The sequence below is a fragment of the Pteropus vampyrus genome, unplaced genomic scaffold (assembly GCF_000151845.1).
Source record: "Pteropus vampyrus isolate Shadow unplaced genomic scaffold, Pvam_2.0 Scaffold57, whole genome shotgun sequence".
NCBI lineage: Eukaryota > Metazoa > Chordata > Mammalia > Chiroptera > Pteropodidae > Pteropus > Pteropus vampyrus.
Genome location: NW_011888838.1, coordinates 4,976,316 through 5,001,754, shown reverse-complemented (window position 1 = coordinate 5,001,754; position 25,439 = coordinate 4,976,316). Strand labels below are relative to the sequence as shown.

The following is a 25,439-nucleotide window of genomic DNA, read 5'->3' as shown; positions in this document are numbered from 1 at the left end:
CTATTCTATTCTATTCTATTCTATTCTATTCTATTCTATTCTATTCTATTCTATTCTATTCTATTCTATTCTATTCTATTCTATTCTATTCATCTCACTATTATCTGCTTTCTATGATAGCATACCAGGTATAAGTATAATATGAGAAACATGTAGTTGTCTTTTTTGTTCACTGCTGTGTCTCCAGAGCATAGTAGGTGGTCAATATAATTACTGAATGAATGAATGAATAAATGAATGTGTTATGAGTAGTTATGCTGTTCATCAACCATTGATTTAAAAATTAAACTCAAAGCATTCCTTAGTTCAAAACTTGCAAACTACCCTCTATTATCACTATTGTTTCATTAAAAAAGAGAATTTTTAAAAATTATTTATTATTATTTATGCCTACAGCACCTGGTCTTCCTAGGTGGGGTCTCCCATTCAAGTACTAACCAGGCCTGACCCTGCTTAGCTTCCAGATCAGACATCGGGCTTGTTCAGGGTGGCATGGCCGTAAACCATGGACTGTAGTTCCACTGGGGTGTGAATCCAGGACCTTCTGCGTGTAAAGCAAACGTGCTGACCGCTACACTATGGAACCATGTCCAAAAAAAGAGAATTCTAATACCAAAATAATAAGCATAAAATCCCCAAATAAAGAATAATACATTACATTGAACAAATTTGATTTTATGAATTATCTACTACTTTTTAAAAATTGTTTTAAGAATTAGTGAAGACTTTATCATGGTCCATTGGCTAAATTTGGGAATGATGTAAAGTTGGTATCTTCATTTACGAAGTGGAGAACTTGACTTCCTGTTCAGGGTTTTTTCAAATCATGTTTCCTCTGCATTGAACACACTTTGGCTAATTCATCCAGGTTCATGTGTGCACAAATGAACTAAATTAAAGTGACTGTTTTTCTAGAAAATGTTAATCATTATTTCTAACTCAGTATATCTACTCAGACCCTATTTGGCAGATTTAATCAAGAACTGTAATAAGTTTACATTTTATATTTGAAAAATATACCAAATGAAATACTGTTTAGACTTGATTTTAAACAAAAAAAAATTACTTTTCTGTAGAATAAAGCAAACTGAACAGAACACAGTAACATAAGACTTAATATAAGGATGCCTAGAGCAAGTTGGGCCTGACTGAGTAATTTTAACCTTAACATGCTCGTCTAAGGTTTAATCGTACTTCTTAAGCTTGAGAAAAATAGCATCTGGGTGAAACTTTAATCTGAGAATTTAGTGGACTGTAGTCTGTCTTTCATACTCAGAGTGCTGATGGTAATGTTCATGCCCAGTGTTCCTTCTCTTTGGTTTTCCAAATTCCTAACACACTCAGAAACACAACATACAGACACATGGGCACACACAGCCTAGTATTAGACATGGAAGAGCACCAGAAGATAACCTAAAATTAAATATGTCGACATGCTAAAAGCCCTAGTATAAACATTACGTGCTAGAACCCTATGGGAGAGTTTTTGGGAATAACTCAATATTTGAGCTCACATTCTTGTCCCTGGACACCTGATTGTATTTCTAGTTCTGGATCTTAATTTTTTTCCTGGATTATGATTTCTGAACCCTCACTTTGTTTTTGATGCCTTCATTCATTTGCTCAATGAAATAACATTTATTATAAACCTGTTCTGTACTAAGTACTGTTTATATTGGAAACTTCGTGCAGCTCCTAGTCTAATGGAGAAAACAGGCTGTAAATATAAATTGATAAACATTATCTCCCACTTACTATGGGGCCAGTGACTGTAATTGGTACTGGAGAATCAAATATAGATACTTTATCTCCACTTTCAAAAGGTTTAAAATCTAGAATCACTATACCAATACCTTTGTTAGCTCCGTCTTGCTCTGGCCACAGTAGTATTTGCCACTTCTGGGTCTAGGTGTCTTCCAAGTTGGTGCATATTGTCTTAGCCTGAATATGTAAAGAAGGAAGCAATTTGTGTAAACAAGTGATGTTTCCTAATGTATTTATTTCATCTTTTCTTGTTTAACCTTGTTAAACATGATTGCAGTGTTCATTATTCAAACTAGGCTATATTCTGGTTAAGGAGAGAGTCATTTTTCCAAGATCAGTGCCTGAGGTTAGCAGTCACTCCATTGCTTTTTCTAATGAGTTTCAATAGATCGTGGAAGAAATGGTGACTTACTTCATAGATTAGCTACACAAGAATGTTTGGTTGTACATATGGAAGTATTGAAGCATGTTCCTCCCTGAATATTCCTCACTTTTCGCTTTTCCTCTTTTCTGTCTCTAAGAGGGAAAGACCATACTACTTTGTATTTTTCCATTTTTCTTCCTTGTATGAGGAAGGCATTGAGGCCTTTATAAATTTATGCAAATCCATTATCTGATTCCTCATTACCTAGATTTTTTTTTCTGAGTAAATGTCTTTAAACTTTTCTTTGTTGCAGAAAATCTTAATTTCATTTCTGTTTTAGCATATTGTTAGCCAAAAAATTGAGTGTGTGTGTGTATGTGTGTGTGTGTGTGTGTGTGTGTGTGTGTGTGTATGAAACCTTTTGAGAGCTGAAATATTATTTTTACTTTGATTCTTACAAAAGAAAAATATTATATCCACCCATGGATAGATTTTGAATGATTGTCCATTCTGTGTAACTGTCATAAAGTGTAAAGAATAAAGAGAAGAAATATATAAATTTTTTAAAAAAGTAAAATGTAAGATATCTCAGCTTAGTGAACCTAAAAGAATGACAACCATTTGTTTATAGGAAAAAAAAAAAGCTGAATAGGATGCAAATTCATGAAGATATATTGCATCGATTTGATTTTTGATATATTTAATTCAACTTAATTTCTTTCTCTGTATATACAGACTTGAAACTTGATCTTAATTGGACCTCTTACTAAGACATGGTATATAGTTCAGGCCATTGCATTGAATTTTCTAGAATGTTGGCCAGAATCAATCTCAAATAGTAAATTTTGGAACTTAAATATGTTCAAAAGTCCTGAAGTTAAAAAAAAAAATTATAGCTAATGATGATGAGTTATTCTTATAAACACTCAGTTAAGACTCCTAAGAAATGTGCTTGGGATGCAGGAAAAACTGTTTTTGTCAGATGACAGAAGAATAGGCTGCATCCTCAAAGGAAGGTTTGCTATCTAATGTTTCCTGAGTGCAAATGGTTTAAGTGATTTTCTTCTTGGAATATTTGAAAGGAAGAATCGATTCAACTAATATGTACTAAGAACTCAAATATTGTGCTTAAGGATCCAAAATATGAATATATAGTATTCTTTTTCTCAAGGAACTTTTTGTTTATTTTGAGAAGCAGGTACACTATAAATATCTGTAATTCGATATACTGTAAGCATCCACATTTATCTGACATTTTTATAGAAAGCTGGCTAGACATTAGGCTCACCAAAGAAAGGCCGTGTAAGTGGTGAGAGATAAAGAACCGAGACTCTGAAGTGATATTGCCAGAATCATAACTTTCCTAGTTTTCCCATCTAAATAATAATAGCTTCCTTATTGGACTGTAGTGAAGATAACATATGTTAAAACACATAAAATACTTAGGAACACTCTAGGCATATTTTAAGTTCTCAGTAAATTTTAAATTATTATTACTATATGTTATTAAAATACATATTGCTGGGTCCCAGGGTTCTGTAGGTTGTGTGTTGTTTACAAGAATCTGCCCACCAGTGGTGGATATGTTACAGCTGGTAATTAAACCCATGTTTGGAAATTTCTGTTGTAGGTCATCCAAATTGTGCAGAGGAATAAAAGAAAGGAACTTTGCACTAGTATTATTAATTAAAACAGGAAATAGAATAAAGAGATACTAATATGGATAAATATTTTAGAAGGAAATGAAAAGAGAAAAGAAAAATGAAATAGGTTTTACATATAGAAATATTATTCTTAGGTTTTCTGTGTATATGTATGCATATATATGTATATTTTTTAATGTAAGCATGACCTTTTTAAATTGAGTGGAAATTCTGTACACATAGATACTTACCTAGGAAAACCTGGAATATATATATTAAACTCAGTCAGTACATCTTACTGAATGTTTAATTCTGTCAGCTTTAAGGTATTTGAGTTGAGAAAAAAATGAGTTAAGGCGGTTTAAATGGAAAAAAAATGGCCTCAGTCATTATTCATTTTTCATTTAGAGATACACTTTCAAGACCATGTTGCATAAATAAATTTCAGTTATTTAATATCAATATATAGCTTGTATAGTTACAATTTTTATGGTTACTGATTCTACTTTAAATAAAATTTTATATTCTATTATTAAATACCAAGACCTCTCTTTTAATGTCTCTCCTCTAACAAAGATAGTCCAGATTTTTTAAAAAATGCTTAAACCTATGTATGTATGTATGTTTATCTAATATTGGTTTGTGAAAATCTGAGGAAACTTAACTCCTCAAATATAACTTGCAATCATTGTTAAAGACATCATTTTTCAGTTACATAGAAAAAAATTGTTTATCATAAATTAGTGTAAATACCTCTGAAGTGTAAGGTGCCATCAATGCTATACAATATGCAAAGAGCTGGAAGGTTGTTGATATGATGCATTTATTCTTCCACAGGCCCTATTGTGGCAAACTTCTATGATTAGGACAAATATTATTTTACTCATTTATTAATTATGAGTGGACTATCTCAATATGAGAACTTATCAGAATTATAAATACAGTCATCTTCTATGAATATAAGTGCTACTTTGTCACTGAATATGAGAAAAACATTAACTAGCACATTTGGGGCACATTAGTTACTCTGTATAAATCATTGCAGAAATGAACTATGTCAGCAGTAAGGTTATATGAAACCAGAAAGTAACTTCATAGGGTAAGATCTTCAAAAAAGTATTTATGTCTTGATGATGCCACAAAGTGGTCAGCTCTAAAATATGTCTCCAAATTCTTGTGAAAATTAACAAATTAAAAGTACTCTGAGATCTTCAATTGAAGCAATAAATTTAATTATGAACATTATGATCTAAAAAACTTTTTTTCTTTGCTTTTAAAAAATTTCCAGGAAGTATTCATATTGTTACATTTTATAATAATTAAATTACTAGTATTTTTCTTTTGATAGGATGTATTTTTTAAAATGGTTGTAATTAAATATGATAAAGGAATTATTGAGACTGTATTACTTATCCTATATATATCAAGGAAACTTTTATATTTAGCCTTGTAACTTACCTTCATTTGGGCCAAATGAACTTGAGGGTGTGAACTGGAGTGGTGAGAGCTCATTTTCTTCCTTTGGAAGGTAAGTGATAGAGACTATGTATCAGTGTTTGAACTTTACATTTAGCCCAACTAATTAGATTTTGCCAAGAGAGAAATTTCAGATACCATTATATAATTTAACATTCTATTCTATGTGAAAAGAAAACAAACCAGTTAGAGCAAGCCTCAATATCACATGAAATAAATTGTACTTTTATTTACATAAATCACTGAAGTTTCTAAATGTTATGTTTTGACTTTTTAATAACATTTTGCAATTTCTGAGACTTCCATGGGCTTGCCAACTGTCACTTACCAGTGATAATTATGAACAGAGATACGCAGATAAGTGAAATTCGCAGTGAATCAGGTAGCCCTTTTTTTCACTGGATTCAATTCTTTTCATTATAAAACCTTTCCTGGAGCTGCCAACTCTTAACGACATTTGACAGAATTGAGTTAAACCTCCTCTTTCTTTACTTGCCATTCTTCTGGTGGGAGTTATTATTGAGAGGAAAAAAATAGTGGCCAGAGCAAAAGGCTGGCAACATTTCAGGGTTGACATGCCAAGTGTTCTTTGACTAAATTGCTTCTAGAAAAAAGGGAGAAATAACTCACTAAAAAGTTCTTGTTCTTTTGCTGTTAAGTCCCAGTGCACCACTGAGTAAAGCAATAAGAGTAAACCAGAGGGTTCCTGGTTTTCATTCATTTATTCATTCTTTCTTTCATTCATTTTTTAGTTCTTATGTACTTACATTCAATCAATATGTATTGAATTTGTACAATTCTCCAGGCATAATTCTAAACATTGGGGACGTACAACCAATTGACAGCAGGTTTCTTTGTCATGTAGTGAATCTTTCAGAGCACACAGATATGTAAACTGACAATGGATATAAATTAGGTACTATGAAAAATGTGTCACCGGGGAGTAGTCAAAATTTAAGCCACAATATGATATCCCATTAAGTTGCTGCACCTAAGCAATTATCAGTCAACACTATAATTTAGAATTTGCCAAAATATGTTCTATGGAATGTTCAATGGAATAGTAATATGTATTATGAATTTAAAAGAGTTATCTCTCAATACGAGTGTAGAAAATTGTATAATATATAAAACTAAATAGGATAATTTACTGCAAAGTTTTCCTATATGGATGTGTATACAATACAGATTTACTTTACACATGTGCATAGACTTCTCAAAGCTTTCAATTTTAGTATCTTAAAAAGAAATATACTAGGCAGGGCTCCATAGATATCTCTCTAAAGATTTCACTAAATATTTCATGTTTTTCATGAAATATTTAGTGAGATTCTATTTGCATAGAAAATACCTGGAGTAACATTAATTTAATAACTACTTAAGCTTTAATTTAAAGTTAAGGAGAAACAAAAATAAAGTACGGAGTAGAGTCTTTGGCAATAAAATATATGGCTATGCCTTGGGAAGAATACCAGAGGGTGACTTCATATCCCCCCTTTATTAGATTGCAGAAAGACTGTTTTCCCATAAATTCTTTGTCATACTTTGGGGGGCATTATGGTATAATGAATTAAAGATGAGTCTCAAAGTCAGATATATCTGAATTCATTTTTTTGCTGAAGTTTTTCATTAATTGTGTAACAGTTTCGCTTGGTCTTCCATTTCTTCTTTTCTCTGTGTGTGTGTGTGTGTGTGTGTGTGTGTGTGTGTGTGTGTGTAAAAGTTCTATACAAATTCATTACTTGTGTAGATTTATGTATTCATCATCTCTGCAAAACCAAACAGAAACAATAACACTAGAATATCTCATATTGCCCTTTTATGACCACATTCAAATCTCTCCTCCTATCTTATCCCCACCCCTTTACCTCTAGCTAAGCAGTCACTAAGCTCTTCTCTACTTCTAAAATTGTGTTATTTCAAAAATATTATATAAACGGACTCATACAGCATTTAACATTTTGAGATTTATTTTTCTTACTCAACATAAGTATTTGGAGATTCATTCAAATTGTTGCTTGTATCAATATTTTATTTCTTTATACTGTTGAGAAGTATATCATTGTATATTTGTACCACAGTTTGTTTAATAATTCACCCTGTTGAAGATCTGAATTATTACCTGGGCCAATGCTAGTTTCAGGGATATTTAAAATAAAACTTCTGTGAACATACACATACAGGTATTTGTGTGAACGGAAGTTTTCATTTGCCTGAAATTAATAACCAAGAATGAAATTGCTGCATTGTATAGTAATTGCATGTTTTAATTTTGTAAGAAACATTGTTTTCTAGAATACTGTATCATTTTATCTTCCCACCAGAAATGTACGAGCAATTCAGTGTCTCCAAATCCTCATTAGCATTTGGTGTTGTCATTAAAACAACCTAAATTTTATCATATAGGTGTGTAGAGATATCTCATTGTGATCTTAATTTGAATTTCATTGATGGCTAATGACATTTCAATATCTTTTCATACCATCTGCATATCCTCTGTAGTAATATGGCTGTTCATGTCTTTTGTCCATTTTCTAATTGGATTATTTATTTTTTTACTGGTTAGTTTTGAAGGTTAATTTTCCTAGATATAGAATTCTTGGTTACATTATTTTTCTTTCAGCATTCTGGACATTTCATTCCACACTCTTCTGGCCTGTATTGCTTTTGCTGAGGAGGCAGCTAATTAACATAACCATGTTTTTCTTTACTTGATGAGTTGTTTTCCTCTTGTTGCTGTCATTTTTTAATAAAATTTCTTGGCTTTCAGCAGGGTTACTGTAATGTGTTTAAGCATGGATCTTTGTGTGAACACTAACTAGATTCAGTTGGAATTTTGGATTTGTACATCGATATGTTTCATCAAATTTTGGAAAATTTTGATATTTAGTCTAATATCGTGCCTGTCATTTTTCCTTTCTACTCTTTTGGTATTGTCATTACATATATATTGATATACTTTATTCTACAGGTCTCTGAGACCTTGTCCAATTTTTATGCAGTCATTCTCTAAGTTCTTCAATTTGATCCTTTTATTGATCTATTTTCATAAATGTAGCACATTTTTCCTGTTTGTTTATACTTTTTCACCACATGATTGTATGAATATAGTAAAACATAATTTATAGTTTTGTTTTATTAAAGTGCAGCAAAATGTTTTATTGTTTTTAATTTTTTGTTTTCCCCTCATCATCTGTATTCGAGATTTCTATATAAATGATTTAATGATAATTCTTGTATAGCGCTTTATAGTATGAATATAACACATTTCTTTATTCCTATTGATGATCATGTAGATGGTTTTTAATATTTGGCCTTTACAATGTTGGAGGTACATCTTGGCATAGGTATCCCTAGTCACATATGAAAATCCTGGTTGAAATTTTTCTTTTAATTTACCATGTATTTTCAAATAGCTCCCCCCAGTTAACTACCATTATATATTCCCACCAGCCACATCAAAGAGTCCTTGTTTCCTATAGCCTTTCTAAAATTCGATTCCATATCTGCCTATGTTTCTCCTAATAAACATGCATTTAAATGTAAAGAATTTTCTTATTTTCAGTATAACCAGCCAAAAGTACAATAGAAAAAATATTATCAAAGAGGTTGAGATGTTCAAGAGCCTATTTTGCCATCCTTTCTAAGGACTGTTAGTTATCCAACAGGAAAAAAAAAAAAACCAAAAAACAAAACACACACACACACACACACATATTAGTTATATAACACACAGAGCAATACATAAAAGTCAGGGATGATTACTTCCTGCAATTATGGATATCATATTTATAATATCAAGAGTACTATTTGCTCACCTACAAATAGATATGCAAGTACCAAATAATGCCTAAGAGTCATTAGGCTAAAAAATTCTATATTTCTCTGCTATAATTAGACTTATCTGTTATATGTATTTGTTCTACTTATGTTTCTTATTATTATAATATGTGAAAGGGATTATGTTGATAAGCAGAGAAAAAGGCAGTTAATAACTTGTTTTAATTTTAAGGTTAACATCACAATTCAAAACTAATTTTACTATTCCCACTTGTATTTAACTAAACTAATCAAAAAGTTTCAAAATGATAGTATAGGAAGCTAAGGAAAAAATATAGGTACAAGACTGAAGTAGGAAGAACAAATGTAAAATTTCTCTTTCCTACTTTTATAATCTAATGCTATAAAGATTTTATATTTTCTAGAATTCTTAGCATTCTTAGAAATATTTGTTTTGTTTTCACAGTAATTCTTAAATAAAGTCCATTAATAAAATGCAATAAAATACTTAGATTGAGCTGATAAACAAATTTTTTTAAGAAATATTAGTCAATGTCTTCAAATAGTGTATTCTACTATAAAATTTTACATTCTAATATAGGTCAAAATTAAGTTTGCATTAATTGAGTAATCAAAAACATGTAAAAATAAAAATGAAAATTTTGAATTGTCCTTTTAGAACTATCACTAAGCATTTTAAACTTTCATGTTAGCGTTTGGTAGGAAATGTGTACTTTTATTCATTGAACTATTTTTTGTTGAGATTAGTTTTTTGAACAGACAGGGCTGAAAATGGAAGAAGGAGAATTTACTTCCATTCAAAGAAAGAAGCATTGGGATTCTTAAAAAATAAAGTTGTTACCTATGGAAATTTAAGCTCCAAACTGGAAAACATAGTAACTGTAGATGGCCTTCATTTCTATAAAATTTCATTAATATGGCTATGGCAAGTGGATGCTGTTCACTTTAGTCTATATTATGGCAATACAGTCACTTAAACTTGAATAAGTTCAAAGCCCTAATGTGGCTATTTCGCAACAAAAAATGACATGGAAATTCATGTTAAATAGCCATTGATTACAAGAACATGATTAATATAAGGTATGGAATTGAATTGATTTATGTGTGCTATTGTTAAAGCCTACACCAGAGTATATTATTTATTGAAAAATGAGGGTAGAATAAAGACCAGAGAAGACAGACGATATTATATTTTCTGGTATGTATTGTAGACTGGATTAATAATTCAGACTTGCAAATGGGTTACTGAAAAAAATTTTTTTTTTTTTGCCAGAATATCAAGGATATAGTATCTATTTTGCCTGAAACATTAAGCGCACCAGAGGTTAATCTACTTTTTCATTAAACTGAATCCCAATTGAAACAAAAACTTTCATGTAGCTTTGAAAAGAAAGCTTCCCCACAGAATTTATAGCTGTCTATAATAAGACAGTATTTATGTTAAAGAGACTAGTAATGTCACTCTAAAACTTTAAGTGTTATTGAGAATATGCACATTTAAATAACACTGGGAGAAACATCTCTAACGTCTCACAATGATTGTCATGAAAGAATTTTTCAAAGAGTTTGTGTGTGTGTGTGTGTGTGTGTGTGTGTGTGTGTGTGTGTGCGCGCGCGTTCACTGTGAAATCCTGAAGCAGGGGAAACATGACTTCTTAGATCAGATCTGAAACTCAATGGGAAATGTGTACTCCTGGTTAAATAAATATATTATTGAAAATAAATCTCTTTAGAAAGACATAAACTCACAGACTTTGTAAACTTTTGTAATAGTACACAAAAGACTATTTATATTACCACAGTTTTGCATGTTCTCAAATGTTGGACTGATGATCTTTTGGTGGAAGTATACAGTGGTAAGCTACTCTAGCTTAGGCTTGGAGTGTGAAAATAATGGAATGTGTAGTATAACAATAATGGTTTATATATCTATTTGTTTTTAGTTGCGTTTTAAAAAATATAATTCATGCCATAAAATCACTGACAAACTAGATTAATATGTACCATGTCTAATGGAACTGCTTTTTGATAAAACATTAATGAGATTATTTAAGATTTTTATTTAATTTATTAATTTGTTAATTTCAGCATGTATACTTAGCTCATTCTATCTTTTAAAATTATGATTGACAACTTGATAATTTGAAATTCATCTTCCTAAGTAAATTTTTCAAAGAAAAAAGATTTTAAAACCTTGAAGTATTCATGCCATATCATTTTAAGAAATGTGAATCTATTTAATATACATTTTCTTAAAAGTGGAATAACAGTAAATACATAAGCAGTTATGATATGTACTTTTTTAGTTTTAGCTTATGTTCATCATAGTATTTTACTAAGAAATACCTTTTTTTGCTAGAATCTTAAACTTCTCTAATTGTGTATATTTTATATACTACGGAGCTTATAATTTTTTTCCTTTTCCAATTTATTTCTTCTACATTGGATAATTTATTAAAAGAATAAATGAAGAATGAATCCATGTTATTTTTTCTCCCTTTTTAAATTATTCTTGCATCATTAAAGAGAGAAAAAATAACTATGAATTGTTTTCCAGGAGAAGAAAAATCTCTTCTTTGTCAATCATATTTAGTGTTGTATACAGATGCTCAGTTATTTATAGATTTAATTCCTGTGAAAATATTCATATAAACTTAAAAGTTTTACTTTGTTTCCTCAAGTGATTTTATTTCGTGAATTGAATTTGAGCAATGTTACTATTCCATGGTTTATAAAGTAATCGACTTCAGCTTTATTTCATACACAGAAAATTAATTGAATCACTTTTAGCAATATTGTTACATCATACTTATGAATTTTAAAGATCTTTTATACAACTCAAACTCCTATTTGAGACAGTCTTTTTTCCACTAACGTATTATTGAAAAAATGTAATATAATTGTTGATTTGAATGATGTTTGCTGTAAGTTGATACATTTTGTCATATTTATTTTACTGAAGAACCATAAATAGTAGAGATATCAAATTTATGAAATAGAACTATATTCTATGTATTTCATTCTTTCAAAACCATGTTGTCCTTGTGATTGTGCATAAAAACCGAGATGTTTCTGTTGCTCAATGGGCTGTGCATAGTCTTGGTCCAAAAGTCAGGAAACTGATTAAAGATAGATGGGTTCTGGTAATTCCAAAAAACTGAGGCACACAATTTTATTTTTTGAAAATATAAATATCTAGTTTATCAGATATTAAAACTTTCTCTTTTGTTTGTTAAAACGACCTCATTTACCACTATATTTTATGCATTATAATTTTAATTCTTCTAAAGGAGAAAACATTGTTAATATCAGAGAGTTATAACCATAGACATTAATTTGACACTAATTAGTGTGTCAGTAGCTTGGGTCTCAGTTTACTTATCTTCAAAATGAAGCATTCTGTATGATTATGTCATGCATTTAGTGGGTAATGAGAAAATTAATTATTTTTAACGTGGATTGACTAGCTGTAGCTCTAAACTGTTCTTCCCGTACTATATTACCTTTGAGGTTTCATACACTGCAGGATCAACTTCGAATGATAATAAAATGTTTTTTGAAGCATTATGACCCAAGATGAAGTTTACTCTTTGATTTGAACCTCATTGTTTAAGCATTTGGGCAGCCACTGGAGAGGCAGGACAACTAGGAACTTATATTTCTACTCAACATGCACTGGTCTTACTGATAAAGTATTTATTTTTTAATGAGGACTGGCTTCTAATGGACAGTAACACATCAAAGGTAATAATAACACAGACAAAAAAAAGAAGCCTGTCCCTATAATAAGAAGATTCCTCACTTTTCTCAGCTATTAAGCATATTCCTTAGTCACTTACTCTTTGAGGAATTTCTGGCTTAGTTTTCTCAGAAGAAATATTAGATAATGGCAGATTTCTGCATGTACACATAGACAAATGAGCTCAATTGTACATTCAACGGGGAGAAAAAACATAATGATTTCTTGTAAGCATAGTGAGTCTTATAAAATGTTATAGGAAAGAATATTAGCAATCATCAGGCACCTGGGGAAAAGAAAAAAATAAGCAATTCATTTAGGGCCTTACTTGAGTATATTTTACCTAATTTTACTCAGTAATGTGAAATGGAAAAAAAAATGAAATAAACTAAAAATCTAATATCAAAAATGTAAATTACAATAATAAATTAAACACTAATAAGAAAAACAAAAACTCTTTGGTATCTTTGAAGTTTCTGATTTTTTATATTGTATTTCATCTGGTTTTGACAATAGCAGGGAACTGCCAAAAATTCTAGACTTTAGGTATTATAAGGTGGCAGTCAGAATGTTTTGTTCACTGCTTAAAATAAGGAAAGTAACTGACTGCCATATATGAGCACATAGTCAAACCATGTCCTAGGTGCTTTCTAAGATTATGCAGAGGTACTGCTCTTTTAAAAACATCAGTTAATTAGTAATTTGAAACCAGGATATCTTCAATGAAGTTAGCGAACATACTACACACATAGACACACACTAAATACCAAAATAAATACTATCTAACAATACTTCGAAGAAAATGGGAAGCCCAGAATTTATTTCTTGTTGGAGCATTTCAAAAAGAATTATACAAAATATTGTGATATTAAAGGATAATGAACAATTATTCCTGTATTCAAATAAGCATTTCTGTGATGAACAAGATCTTCCTGTAAAGTTTACTTGGGCATGTCAGAGTAAAGCTGGAGGCAGCTGATTCCTAGCCATATTTTAACGTCACTGTCAAAGAAAATCATGGAAATAGTCCTAATATTATTTGACTGAAATAGGAAATAAGGTGTCATGCCAGTAACGATATGCTTATCTTGGGCTTTTAACCTAGACAGAATATTGAAGAAAACTAGGGAGTGAAAAGTAAAAACAATATTTTAAAACATATCATACCAGTTTGCAGTCCCACCAGCAGTGTATGAGGGTTCCTTTTTCTCTGCATCCTTTCCAGCACTTGTTATTACTTGTCCTGTCGATATAGCCACTATGGAAAACAGTATGGAAGTTCCTCAAAAATCTAAGAATTGATCTACCATATGATCCAGCAATCCCTCTACTTGGTATTTACCCCAAAGACTTGAAAACATATATCTGAAAAGATATTTACACACTGATGTTCATAGCAGCTTTATTCATGGTGGCCAGGGCATGGAAGCAACTGAAGTACCCTACAATAGATGATTGAATAAAGAAGCAGTGGTACATATGTACAATGGAATATTACTCAACCATAAGAAGAGATGAAATATCGCCAATTGTGACATGGATGGACCTTGAGATTATCATGCTAAGCAAAATAAGCTGGACAGAAAGTTGAAAACCACATAATATCACTTGTATGTGGGATATAAACCTAAAAGCAACAAACAAACAAGACAAGCAACAGATTCATGGACATGGACAATAGACTAGTGGTCATCAGAGGGTAGGTGGGGAAGGAGGGAAGTAGATGGGGTAAAAAAGGTCAAATATATGGTGACAGCAAGAAATCTAACTATGAGTGTTGAACATAAAATGCTATATATATATGTGTATATATATATATGCCTTATTGTTGAATTGTACACCTGAAACTTATTGGATTTCATTAAGGAATGTCACCATAATAAAAATGAATGAATGAATAAATAAATAAACAAACAAACAAATAAATATATAAAATATGCTAAAAAATGACATATCTAAACTAACCTGGAAGTTATAATTGATAAAATGTATTGCTAATGGAAAAATAGTTCTACAGGTTAATATGGAAAAATTAATTCAGAATAATTGAGTGACTTATTGGAATAAGGAAATGTCTTCAATGCTTAGAGCTTTATACTGAAGACTAATTTTCAAAACTATGAAATCATAAACTTTTTAATTTGAATTTATGAAATTTCAGACAATTTACAGAGAACAAAATTTATTTTGTTCAATCAAAACAAAGGACAAATCATATCATTTATTTCTCATGTTTGAATTACTTCAAATTTCAAATTTCTTCATCTCTGGAAGAAAAGGGTTGTATATATGTTTGCTATTAATTCATTCTTTATAAAGTATTTACAGAGTTCCTTACTTTGTATCCTGTGATGTCAGACTCTGAGATACAGTAGAGAAAAAGACAATCATGTCTCTACCATCATATCTGTGTTTCAGAATATAAGATATATAGGAAAGAAAGAGAGAAAAGAAACAGTGAGAGTGGGAGGGAGGGAGGAAGAGAAAGAAAAAGAGAGAGGGAAAGAAAGAAGGAAAGGAAGGGAAGAAGGAAGGAAGAGAGAAGGCTAGGGGAGGGAGGGATAATTATTTATGTTTACATGGTGTCTGAAAAAAAATTGAATTTACTTTAGACAGAGTAGGGTAGCAATCAGTGCAGTGAATCAAGGAATCCCACCCACATCGAGGGCAGAAATGTGGTGACAAGAAGGCAGAGGGGCTGCTCAGATGGTGTGACTGGTCCTGTGTGAGCATGGGAAAATTCTTTCTTTGGTGTTGTCTTCAATTTCCTCATTTTGAAAATGAGGAGTAGGACCAGAACTTTTAAAACTCTTTCTGATGTTTTATATTAAATATTAGATGACTGAGATAGAGAGTTTCAATTCTCACTCTAGGCGATGTTGTTGCCAGTGTTCCAGTGATTGGGTCTCAGTTTATACATCTAGATATGTGAGCTGAGACTAAAAGTAGGGCTTCAGAGTGGTAATCCTTACTCTGTATAAAACCAATTGAGTATTTCTATTTAGGTCTCTAATACAAAGTTTCTCACTGCTGTCTTTTAACTTCAGTATATTAATCTCTGTGTAGAAACAAGATACATAGAAACACAATAAAGAAAACAATAAGGAAAGCAGAACTAGATAAATAGGCACCCCTGATAACTTGAAAAGTCAAAATCGCCCCTGCTCAGTTCGTGATTCTTTGTGTATTTGGGGACTTAATATAGGGGAGATTCTCGTCTAGCCTCTGTGTCTTGAATCAGTGTTTTTAAGATTGTGAAGTCAAAAGAAATGATCTGTAGGCTAGAGGATTGGAAATGAGAATGATGCTAATAATCTAAGAGACAATAGGAGCTTGGGGTGAGACACCTAACAAGGTGAAAGACAGGCAGGGAGAAACTAGTTCTTAGTGACTTGGACAGGAAAAGTTAGTAACTCCATGATACACATGTGGATATGAGAATAAATACCTTTTCTTTTCCATTTCTTTTCCATTGGACAGGAAAAGTTAGTAACTCCATGATACACATGTGGATATGAGAATAAATACCTTTTCTTTTCCATTTCTATGATTAATGTGGCTGACTTGTGATGCCTAGCCAGGCATGGGATTAGAATGCAAATGACTTGGACTTTTCAGTGCCCAGTGGGAAAAGGAGCAAGCCCAAACATCTGGGAGAAAAATCAAGCCACCCCAAGCTGACTATATAACCAGTTTTTAATCTTAAGGCAAATAAATAGGAATCAGGAGGAAACAAACACAGAGAAACCTGGGCTCGGAGGCTGGGCTTTGAGAAGTAGCTGGACCTGACAAACAGAGCTGCAGTGCCCGTATTTCATTCAGTGACCGCATGTCCATAATGCCCAGCACCTCTGCAGTAATCAGAGGATCAGCAAATACTTTTATTAAACCATGGATTATAGGAAATTGAATGGAACATATTGTGTTTTCTGTCTGTGCCCTTTATTATGTTACTGTAATCTCCTTGCTATTACGTTTGCAAAAGTGTCTAGGAATATACTTGCCACATTCTTAAGTTCTTGATGAGTGTCACTTTCTCTTCATTCTTTTACTTTTTCTTCTTAGATAAAATTCTTTACTGAGGCCAGCAAGACATCTTCTTTGTTTGAAAAGGAAGAAACTGGAAGAACTCATAGTTTTATTTCAGCCAATCTAAAATAAATGAAATAATTTTGTCCATTTCTTAGCATATTTGACTCAAAAGGAGCAGATATTTATGGGAAATGTGTACATATTACTCATTTGATTCTCTGAATGGCTTATGGCCACAATTATTTAAAATATTTCTATTCATTTATTATAAAAAAATGTGCGCCATCATTTATATTTTGGACACTTGAAAAGGAAATAAATAAAATACCACCATGATAAATTCTTATATCAAAGAAAATTACAGTTTTTCTCTTCTTGAGAATATTCATAGAAGCAAGACACTTATGTACATACTTTGAAATTATCACTTGAAGCAATAACTATTAATTTGTCTTGTCAAGTGCTGCTTGGCTTGCATTTTTAATATTTGCAGTACCTTAAACTTTGTTACAAAGACTGTAAATTGCTTGCCTTATAACCTTGGAAAATACTGCTATTTTAATTCTTTTTACTTGTTTGGTTCATTTTACTTGCCAGCACAGTCCTATTGGGATATATGATGAAGAAATAGGACTTCTATAATAATTTAAGGCCAACAATTTGAAATCTGTGTTTTGTATTGGAAGACTATTATAAAATGAAGGAAATCTAAAACAGAGATAATATTTTGATTTTTTTTGATGCTATTTTCCATTTTACTAATTCAGAGAGTATATATTTAATGAATTTTGTTACACTAAGTTGATCATTTCTATTGTTTTCATTTGGTTAGTTGAGGTGCTTTTTTGCATGAAATATTAACCAATACATTCAGTAACCATTTATAAAAAAGAGATTGGTACCTGGATCACTTCAGGAGGAAAATGTAAATAGTTTAATGACAGAAGGCTGGTTTAGAAAGTCAGAAGCTAAATAGAGTTTATATACATTTTGAGAGAAGATAACAGTGAGATTAAATGAAAAAATTAAGGCTTCCCATAACACCATAATGTGAAAGTTGTTAGGTGAGATAAAAATCTTGATATCTCTCTTGTGAATTTAAGAACTCAGCAGTTTTCTCTTATTATGACCTTTTACTTACGGCTGTCTGATAGCAGCTACAATTTTGAGAGGGGCCATCTGATATATACAATTTATTTGCATCTCTTGTGGCTCCATATTTTTCACATCATTGTCCATTGAACAGAATCAAGAAATAATGCTTTAATTTTATGACTAAAGAAATGAGATCCTGTGACATTTATTATCCATATTAATGTCTGAAATCACATTCTGGGTTTATTGAAAGCTAGTATGGTTTCATTGTTCTCTATGTTTCATGGTCATTTTAAAAGATTTTTTAAAAATTATATATAGTTTTATATACACAGATTCTATACCGGTTTAAGAAATTTTTAAGTTATAATAACATCTATGAAGAAAAAAATTGGTTCTATACTGTTCAGACAGTTGTTGTGGTACATTGATAGTCTCAAAACTGTAGTATTTTACTAGGAAAAAGATTGGTTTAGACCTTTGACCAAATAATATTTTGGAAGCTATATAATCATACTTCATTTTTCTACATTCTGTATATATTTAGAACTCTTAAGATTATTATGCATAAAATAATGCATTGGTAAGAAAGAATTAATGCATCCCAAGGATATAACAACATATCAGTCAGTGTTCAAAATGACAAGGCTCTCCATATTACTAATCTATAATTTTTATCTGTATTTTATATCTAAGTTTATAGTTGTGGATAAATTTATGAATAAACAGTTACCCAATTTGTAAAAGAGTCTTAAACAAATTAGTTCAATGAAATAAAAATCCATTTTAAACTAATGAATTTTCTTTTGTTTTGTTATATTAATATGTTATTTATGATATGCCAGAATTAAACTTGGAACTCACATCACATTTTTCTTTCTTTTTCACATTTATGCATTTTTCCCATTGTTGCCTTTTAAAAGATAGTTCTTTTTTTATTCTAAAACTTTATCTACCCTGTTAGTTAATATACTTATTTCCAAATATACTTACTCCCAAATATACTTACTCTTTTATTTTTATACTGAAATATGTTTTTTTCTGTGTAATATCATTCATACGTGTTCACCTTTGAATTACATTGGAGACAATGAATAATACACTATTATTTAATATAAAAAAGGAGTTTTTTAAAAAAATTCTTGCTATATAACTCCTTCTCCCAATACTATATATTGAGTCTACAGAAATTTTTACATCTGGATTTCTTTTTTATTATTATTATTTCTGATTATTTTCTAACTTTTTTTTTTAATGTGTTTCTATTTTATATTATACAGTGGGAAGAGATTGGTGAAGTTGATGAAAATTATGCCCCTATCCACACATATCAAGTATGCAAAGTTATGGAACAGAATCAGAATAACTGGCTCCTGACCAGTTGGATCTCTAATGAAGGTGCTTCCAGAATCTTCATTGAACTTAAGTTTACTCTGCGGGACTGCAATAGTCTTCCTGGAGGACTGGGGACCTGTAAGGAAACTTTTAACATGTATTACTTTGAGTCAGATGATGAGAATGGGAGAAATATCAAGGAAAACCAGTACATCAAAATCGATACCATTGCCGCCGATGAAAGCTTCACAGAACTTGATCTTGGTGACCGCGTCATGAAACTGAATACAGAGGTCAGAGATGTAGGACCTCTAAGCAGAAAAGGATTTTATCTTGCCTTTCAAGATCTGGGTGCTTGCATTGCGTTGGTTTCTGTGCGTGTGTACTATAAAAAATGTCCTTCTGTGGTACGACACTTGGCTGTCTTCCCTGACACAATCACTGGAGCTGATTCTTCACAGTTGCTCGAAGTGTCGGGCTCCTGTGTCAACCATTCTGTGACAGATGAACCACCCAAAATGCACTGCAGCGCTGAAGGGGAGTGGCTGGTGCCCATCGGGAAATGCATGTGCAAGGCAGGATATGAAGAGAAAAATGGCACCTGTCAAGGTAAGATCTGCCTGTGTATCTGCAGGTGCTGCCTGCTTCATTTGGGTCATGTATATATAGTTTCTTGAATGATTATGAGTAGGTGACCTCTTACTTTGCTAATTTATGGAGATTATTTCTTTTCGAGTTTGATTTCTCCTCAGAATTTAAAATTTTCTGGCAACGATGAAAGATTTAATGTTATATTTTATTCGCTTTCTATATTTAATATTCTGTGTCTTACTTGCAATTTAGTAGTTCATATTCATTTTACTTTCAGAAATTTTATTTTTCAACAACTCAACCTAAGGGATTATTTCTTTGTAGGTAACTTTGTATGATTATTATCTGCTACTCTACTGCTATTTTCTCCTCATGGAGAGAAAATAGCAATCTATTTTCTCTTCATGGAGAGAAAGCAGCATTTTTACTTGCTATATAAAATTCAAATGCAAATCTTAGACGAGACTTGTTTTGGCATGCAAAACTGCTTTTTAAAAATTCTTCAGAAATAAGTTCGACCATATGAACTCCATAGGAAAACACTTGTAAGGTTTACTGCGTTGTTTACTTATAATTGTTAATACATACTTGCTTTTTAAAATTTACAGGTCATTTTTAAATGTGTAATAAATAGTCCCCAAGAAAATAACTGCCTGGAGATAAGAACTAGTACAAAAAGGTCATTTCAAAGTATTTGCATTTGGTGATTTTTTTCTGTTTTAATTTTTCTTTTAAATTGAGACTCCATCATGCATATGCTTCCTTCCTCATTTGTAAATACCCTATTTTTTTTCCCATAGTATGGTGAGTTGTTGCCCTTTTAAACGTGGATATTTAGCAATGGCGTTTTAGAGCAGGATAGTATTTTATCCTGAGAACAGTTTATGAGGAAGAAAACATTTTTTCCTTAAAAATAAATCATTCATCCTTATGACCTGAACTTGTTTTCACCATGATGTACATGTGCTAAACAGATATTGAGAGTTAATGTGTAACTAAGGAGAAAACCAAATGCTGAGAAGTCCCTTAATCTCACCTGGTAGCTTCCGGTGCATTTTTTTTTTTTTTCTGAATCCCTATATAATGCGAATCAGACTTGCTCAAGTTTGTTCAGGTATGACTGTAAATTGGCTATAGATTTAGGGAAACAAAACTAGGAGAATTACCTGTAAATCAAAGTGATTTTGCTTAATTATCTTTCTCTAGAAACATATTGTACTATTTAAATTAATTTTTTTCAGCATCAGCTCATATGTATTTTTTCTACTGGCACGAATATACACTCACTCATGAAGTTTCTTAAATCAAAATTATATTTCAGAAATACTTTTAAGGATGTCAGGGAAATTAATCATCTTTTATTCAGGATTGGATTTAAAGGAAAGTTCTAACTAACTTTAACTTTTTTTTTGAGCGGTCTACTTGTCATAAGATGAAGATACATGTAATTGCAGAATCAGAAGCAGAAATTAAATATAATCCTTTGACTACATTTCATTCTTTTCTCTAAAATATTTACAATATAAATCTTATTAATTCCTAAAAAATTGTTTACTAGTATTATAAAGCAACATACTCTATTTGATTATATGTTTATACCATATAGGGAATATGTGGTCACTTTAGTTCAGGACTTTTGTCTTCATCCATATTGACAGAGGGTATAAAAGACCTTGCATTTTTAGAGGATAATGTTTGATTGTTACTGGGATTAAAATATTCTGCAGGTGTTTATGATGAAAATATCTTGAGGAAGTAGTGTTCTTGCAGAATATTTCTTAGTGCAGGCATTTAATGCATATTTTTCTCTTCTCATACTCTTAACAGCTGAAGAGTAGACACCTAACTGAGAGTGGGGTGAGTTGTAGAGGCTACGTTATATAAAGCTTCACTACACTGAACTCCTGTTTAAGGGATGCATTTATTATCTCATTCTAGTAGTAAGAACAAAGGCTGTGGTGTCATGAAGGCTGTGAACTACACAGCCCCAGGGGGTGTTCTACAAAATGTAGTCTATATAAACAGCATCTCTTGTTTTCCAATGGACAAATGGTGTGTGGCCACTCTATGAGGAATTTCAAATGTTCATTAAATAAATAACTTATTTAATAAATAAATAAATGTTTAAGGTTTGCTTTGGAGAACAAATGCATCATAGATATTCCCTAGACATTTATATCTATACATAATATGTATATGCAAGTAAATGTATATATGTGTGTCTTATAAAATTCCACCATAACTGAAACTCATTCTAAGATCTTAACGTGCTATACCTCAACTTTAAGTGGGGATCTTGATGGTTTTGAACTATCTTTGATAGGCCAGAAATCTAGGAAGCATTCTTAATATCTCCTTTCTACGAAACTACCTAGTTCCAATCTGTCACAAAATATTTATAGAAATTATCACCTAACTATCTCTTAAAATCATCCATGTCTCTCTATTTCCTTTTCCTCTAATCTATGAGCATATCCTATTAGAACTTTATTTTCAAATATAATGAATGAGTTTATATATAATTTTGATTTTTAAGCCATGTGAATGTATCACCTCTACAAAAATGCAAATTTGGTTGTTTCACACACCTACCCCCAACATACACACTTTAAATACTTCAGTGGTTTTCTTTAAGATAAATTTTTTTACAGTAACTTAAGATCCTGCATGATTTTGCCCCTATTATCTCTCCAGACACATCTTAAACTATGCTTGCTTCCCTTTCATGCACTAGCCACACTAGGTTTCTTTCAGTTTCTCAAAGGCAATAACTGGCTCACTTTCAACAATTATCTTCTATGATTCTGTTTCCTTCCTTTAAACATTTTTCTGCCTCTTTTATGTCCAGTTAGCTCATACTAATCCTTCAGATCTGTGCTCTAACACCTCTTCCTCAGGGAGGCTATCCTTGACCCTTCAAGATTAGGTCAGGCCTCCTTGTTATTTATTCATATAATCTTTCCTTCATAGAACCATTTAGAGTTATGATTTTGCACATATTTGTTGTTATTTGATTAATGATTCTCCCTACCCTCATTAGACTACATAATCCTTGATGGCAGGGATGGTGTATATCATCTTAAAGAATGAAAAAGAAATCAAAATGTAGGTGGTGGGAATAATGAATTCAAAAGAAAAGAAATATAATGGGCAAAGGCATAAAAGAATAGTATGTTTTTAAATTATTGATTTATTTTACTTTTGTATTTATCAGTAGAAAATATCATTGATCACACAACTGACAAATATGTCTTTTAAATTGATCCTTTCTTAGTTCTACAATTCTCGGGTCAAATTTTCAAGTTTCAGGTATAAAATCATATGTTATTGGTATATGCTATATTAACTATTATAGAGGACATCTCAGTGATGTTTGTAGAGCTCAAACATCACATACTGAAATGTGTTTATAAAATAGCCTTATATATCTACATTTAATTACTCAGTTCCTTTTTTTAAATATAAGATTGACATCAGACAGTTATCTGCATTGACTATGAAAATAATCAGGTTAAGATTTAGCTCAGAATCCAACCTATTGAACTACAGAAATCCCAGTTTTTATTGTTTTTGTTTTTTCCTGTTGTTATTGTTTAAGTTTTCAAAGTCGATCAATGCAGGTCTATTAGAGTAATAGATTTTGTTTGTTAGATAAAATTTTGTCCTCAAATTACTTGATTCCATAACGTTGGTCTTTTTCAAAAAAAATTATCATGAAACAAATTATGAAAAAATAATGTTTTATTTATATAGATGTGAAAATAGATACTCAGATGGGTAAAGGCGTTTGCTTTGATATTAAAGCTGATGTAATACATAGAATTTCCCAAGTGTTTTTTTTCCTCACTAAATCATGATTCTCTGTCATCACCAACACAAATATTTGAGTTTATTTCTACATCTCAAAAATAGTAGAGAGATACATGTATTTAGAAAACATTTAAAAATTACTTCAAATAAGAACGTTTGGGGCATATTTTATCAATCTATTTTGCTATAGATCTGAACTTTCTTGCCCTTGAGTTAAAATGTTCTAGAATGAAGATAATGTGCCTAAACCACAGTGAGGCTAGAAAAGTGATATATCTCAAGATTTACGTCTTTGATAATGAAGATATGTTGAGACTTAACTAAAGATATAACTATATTAAGAACCTGAAGTTTGAGTAAATTTGTTGTACTAGGAGGTGACCTGGTATTTGCTGTGAGATCATGCTCATGTAACCCGATATACGTGCAGGGCATGATGGAGTTGATCCAAAGACTTTTAGAGATTAAGTCTTAAGATTTCAGAATGCTGGGCAGCTCATTAACATAAGGTTTCAACCTAGAAGACAACCAAGAAGTGATTCAGGAGTCCCAGTTCATTTAGTAATTCATGATCTATCATCTTTGTGCCTCCACATTTAATTTGCTTTAAGAGAAACTGACTACTTTCCCCATAATAATCTGGTTTTATTTAGGTAACAAAATACTCTGGTTTCTATTGTATTAACTTAAAATATAGAATGTATTTATTTTTCTAAAGTTTGCTTTTATGCCTGAATTTTCTGTAATAAATTGCTTTAAGTATACAAACTTATTTCTTTGAAATGTTCTTTATTTTCAGAAACTAATAATGTATTAAATCCATTTATACAAATGTTTTTCTACTTGTTACCTATTATTATTTCTCATGAAATTCATGTTATTTGTTCCCTTAAGAATCATATGATTTTTTTTTTTTTTTTTAGTACACAATTGTTAGCAAAAACCCATTTTGGAAGTTTCTGCTTTTTATTGAAGTGAATGTGTTTGACAGAAGCAATTGAGTTCACATGAATCAAATGTTGCCTGCTGAGTTCTCTTGTGATTATGTTGCTGACTTGAATGTAAGGCAAGACCACTAATCTTCATCAGTTGCTGGTGGAATGAAGTAGTAATTTGAAATTACCCCTAGATAATTATAGTTTCACTTATATCAAATGGTGAAAGAGATTTAGATTGTGGGTCACTGCCAAAACCAGTCAGAGCGAAGGAGGTATATAATGCCTGCTAAAATACAGGGCAAGGGGTGGAGGTTTCATGCTGAGGGCTGTGGAGAAAAAGCATTTATTAATTGTCCAACTGGGAGATGATTGCACAGCAAGGAAAATATAGTAAAAATACTAAGCTCAAGAAAGAGCCTTGATCTAGAAATAGTACAGATATTGCAGGGATCAGTATGTTGATCATTCATACTTCTGGTGCACATTTATGTTTGAAACAAAATTGGCTGGCAATATAGCGTATTAGGTCTTTCTGCAATTATGCATTGGAGAGCCTAGTTATTTTTAATTAGGCACATTACCAAAAAGAAATCAAAGGGGTTGAACTTTGGGTTCTATTTGGTATGCTCTTTTATGTGACAAAAGGAAACCAATTTTAATTTCAAAATTTTAACAAAAGATGGCAATTATGGGCATATAGAGTATCAGTGGTGCACATATGTGTGTGTTTGTATGTCCTGCTGCTGTGAACCACTACCAAGACAATTAAATAGTTAAGTCATTTCATCTATTTACAGGTATCACACATGAGAATAATAAAATCAATTTTTTCTTTTAAATTCTTTTCTTGA

General features: G+C 31.3%; 1 protein-coding gene across 4 annotated transcripts in view; it reads left to right on the top strand.

The window, feature by feature from the left end:
* The window catches only part of EPHA5 (EPH receptor A5), a 334,884-nt gene that overhangs the window by 41,302 nt on the left and 268,143 nt on the right, over positions 1–25,439 (top strand). For all 4 annotated transcript variants that reach the window (XM_011360645.1, XM_011360643.1, XM_011360644.1 and 1 more), the window contains exon 3: positions 19,195–19,858. In XM_011360645.1, the coding sequence (XP_011358947.1) occupies positions 19,195–19,858 (664 nt within the window). The remainder of the gene's footprint in view (positions 1–19,194; positions 19,859–25,439) is intronic.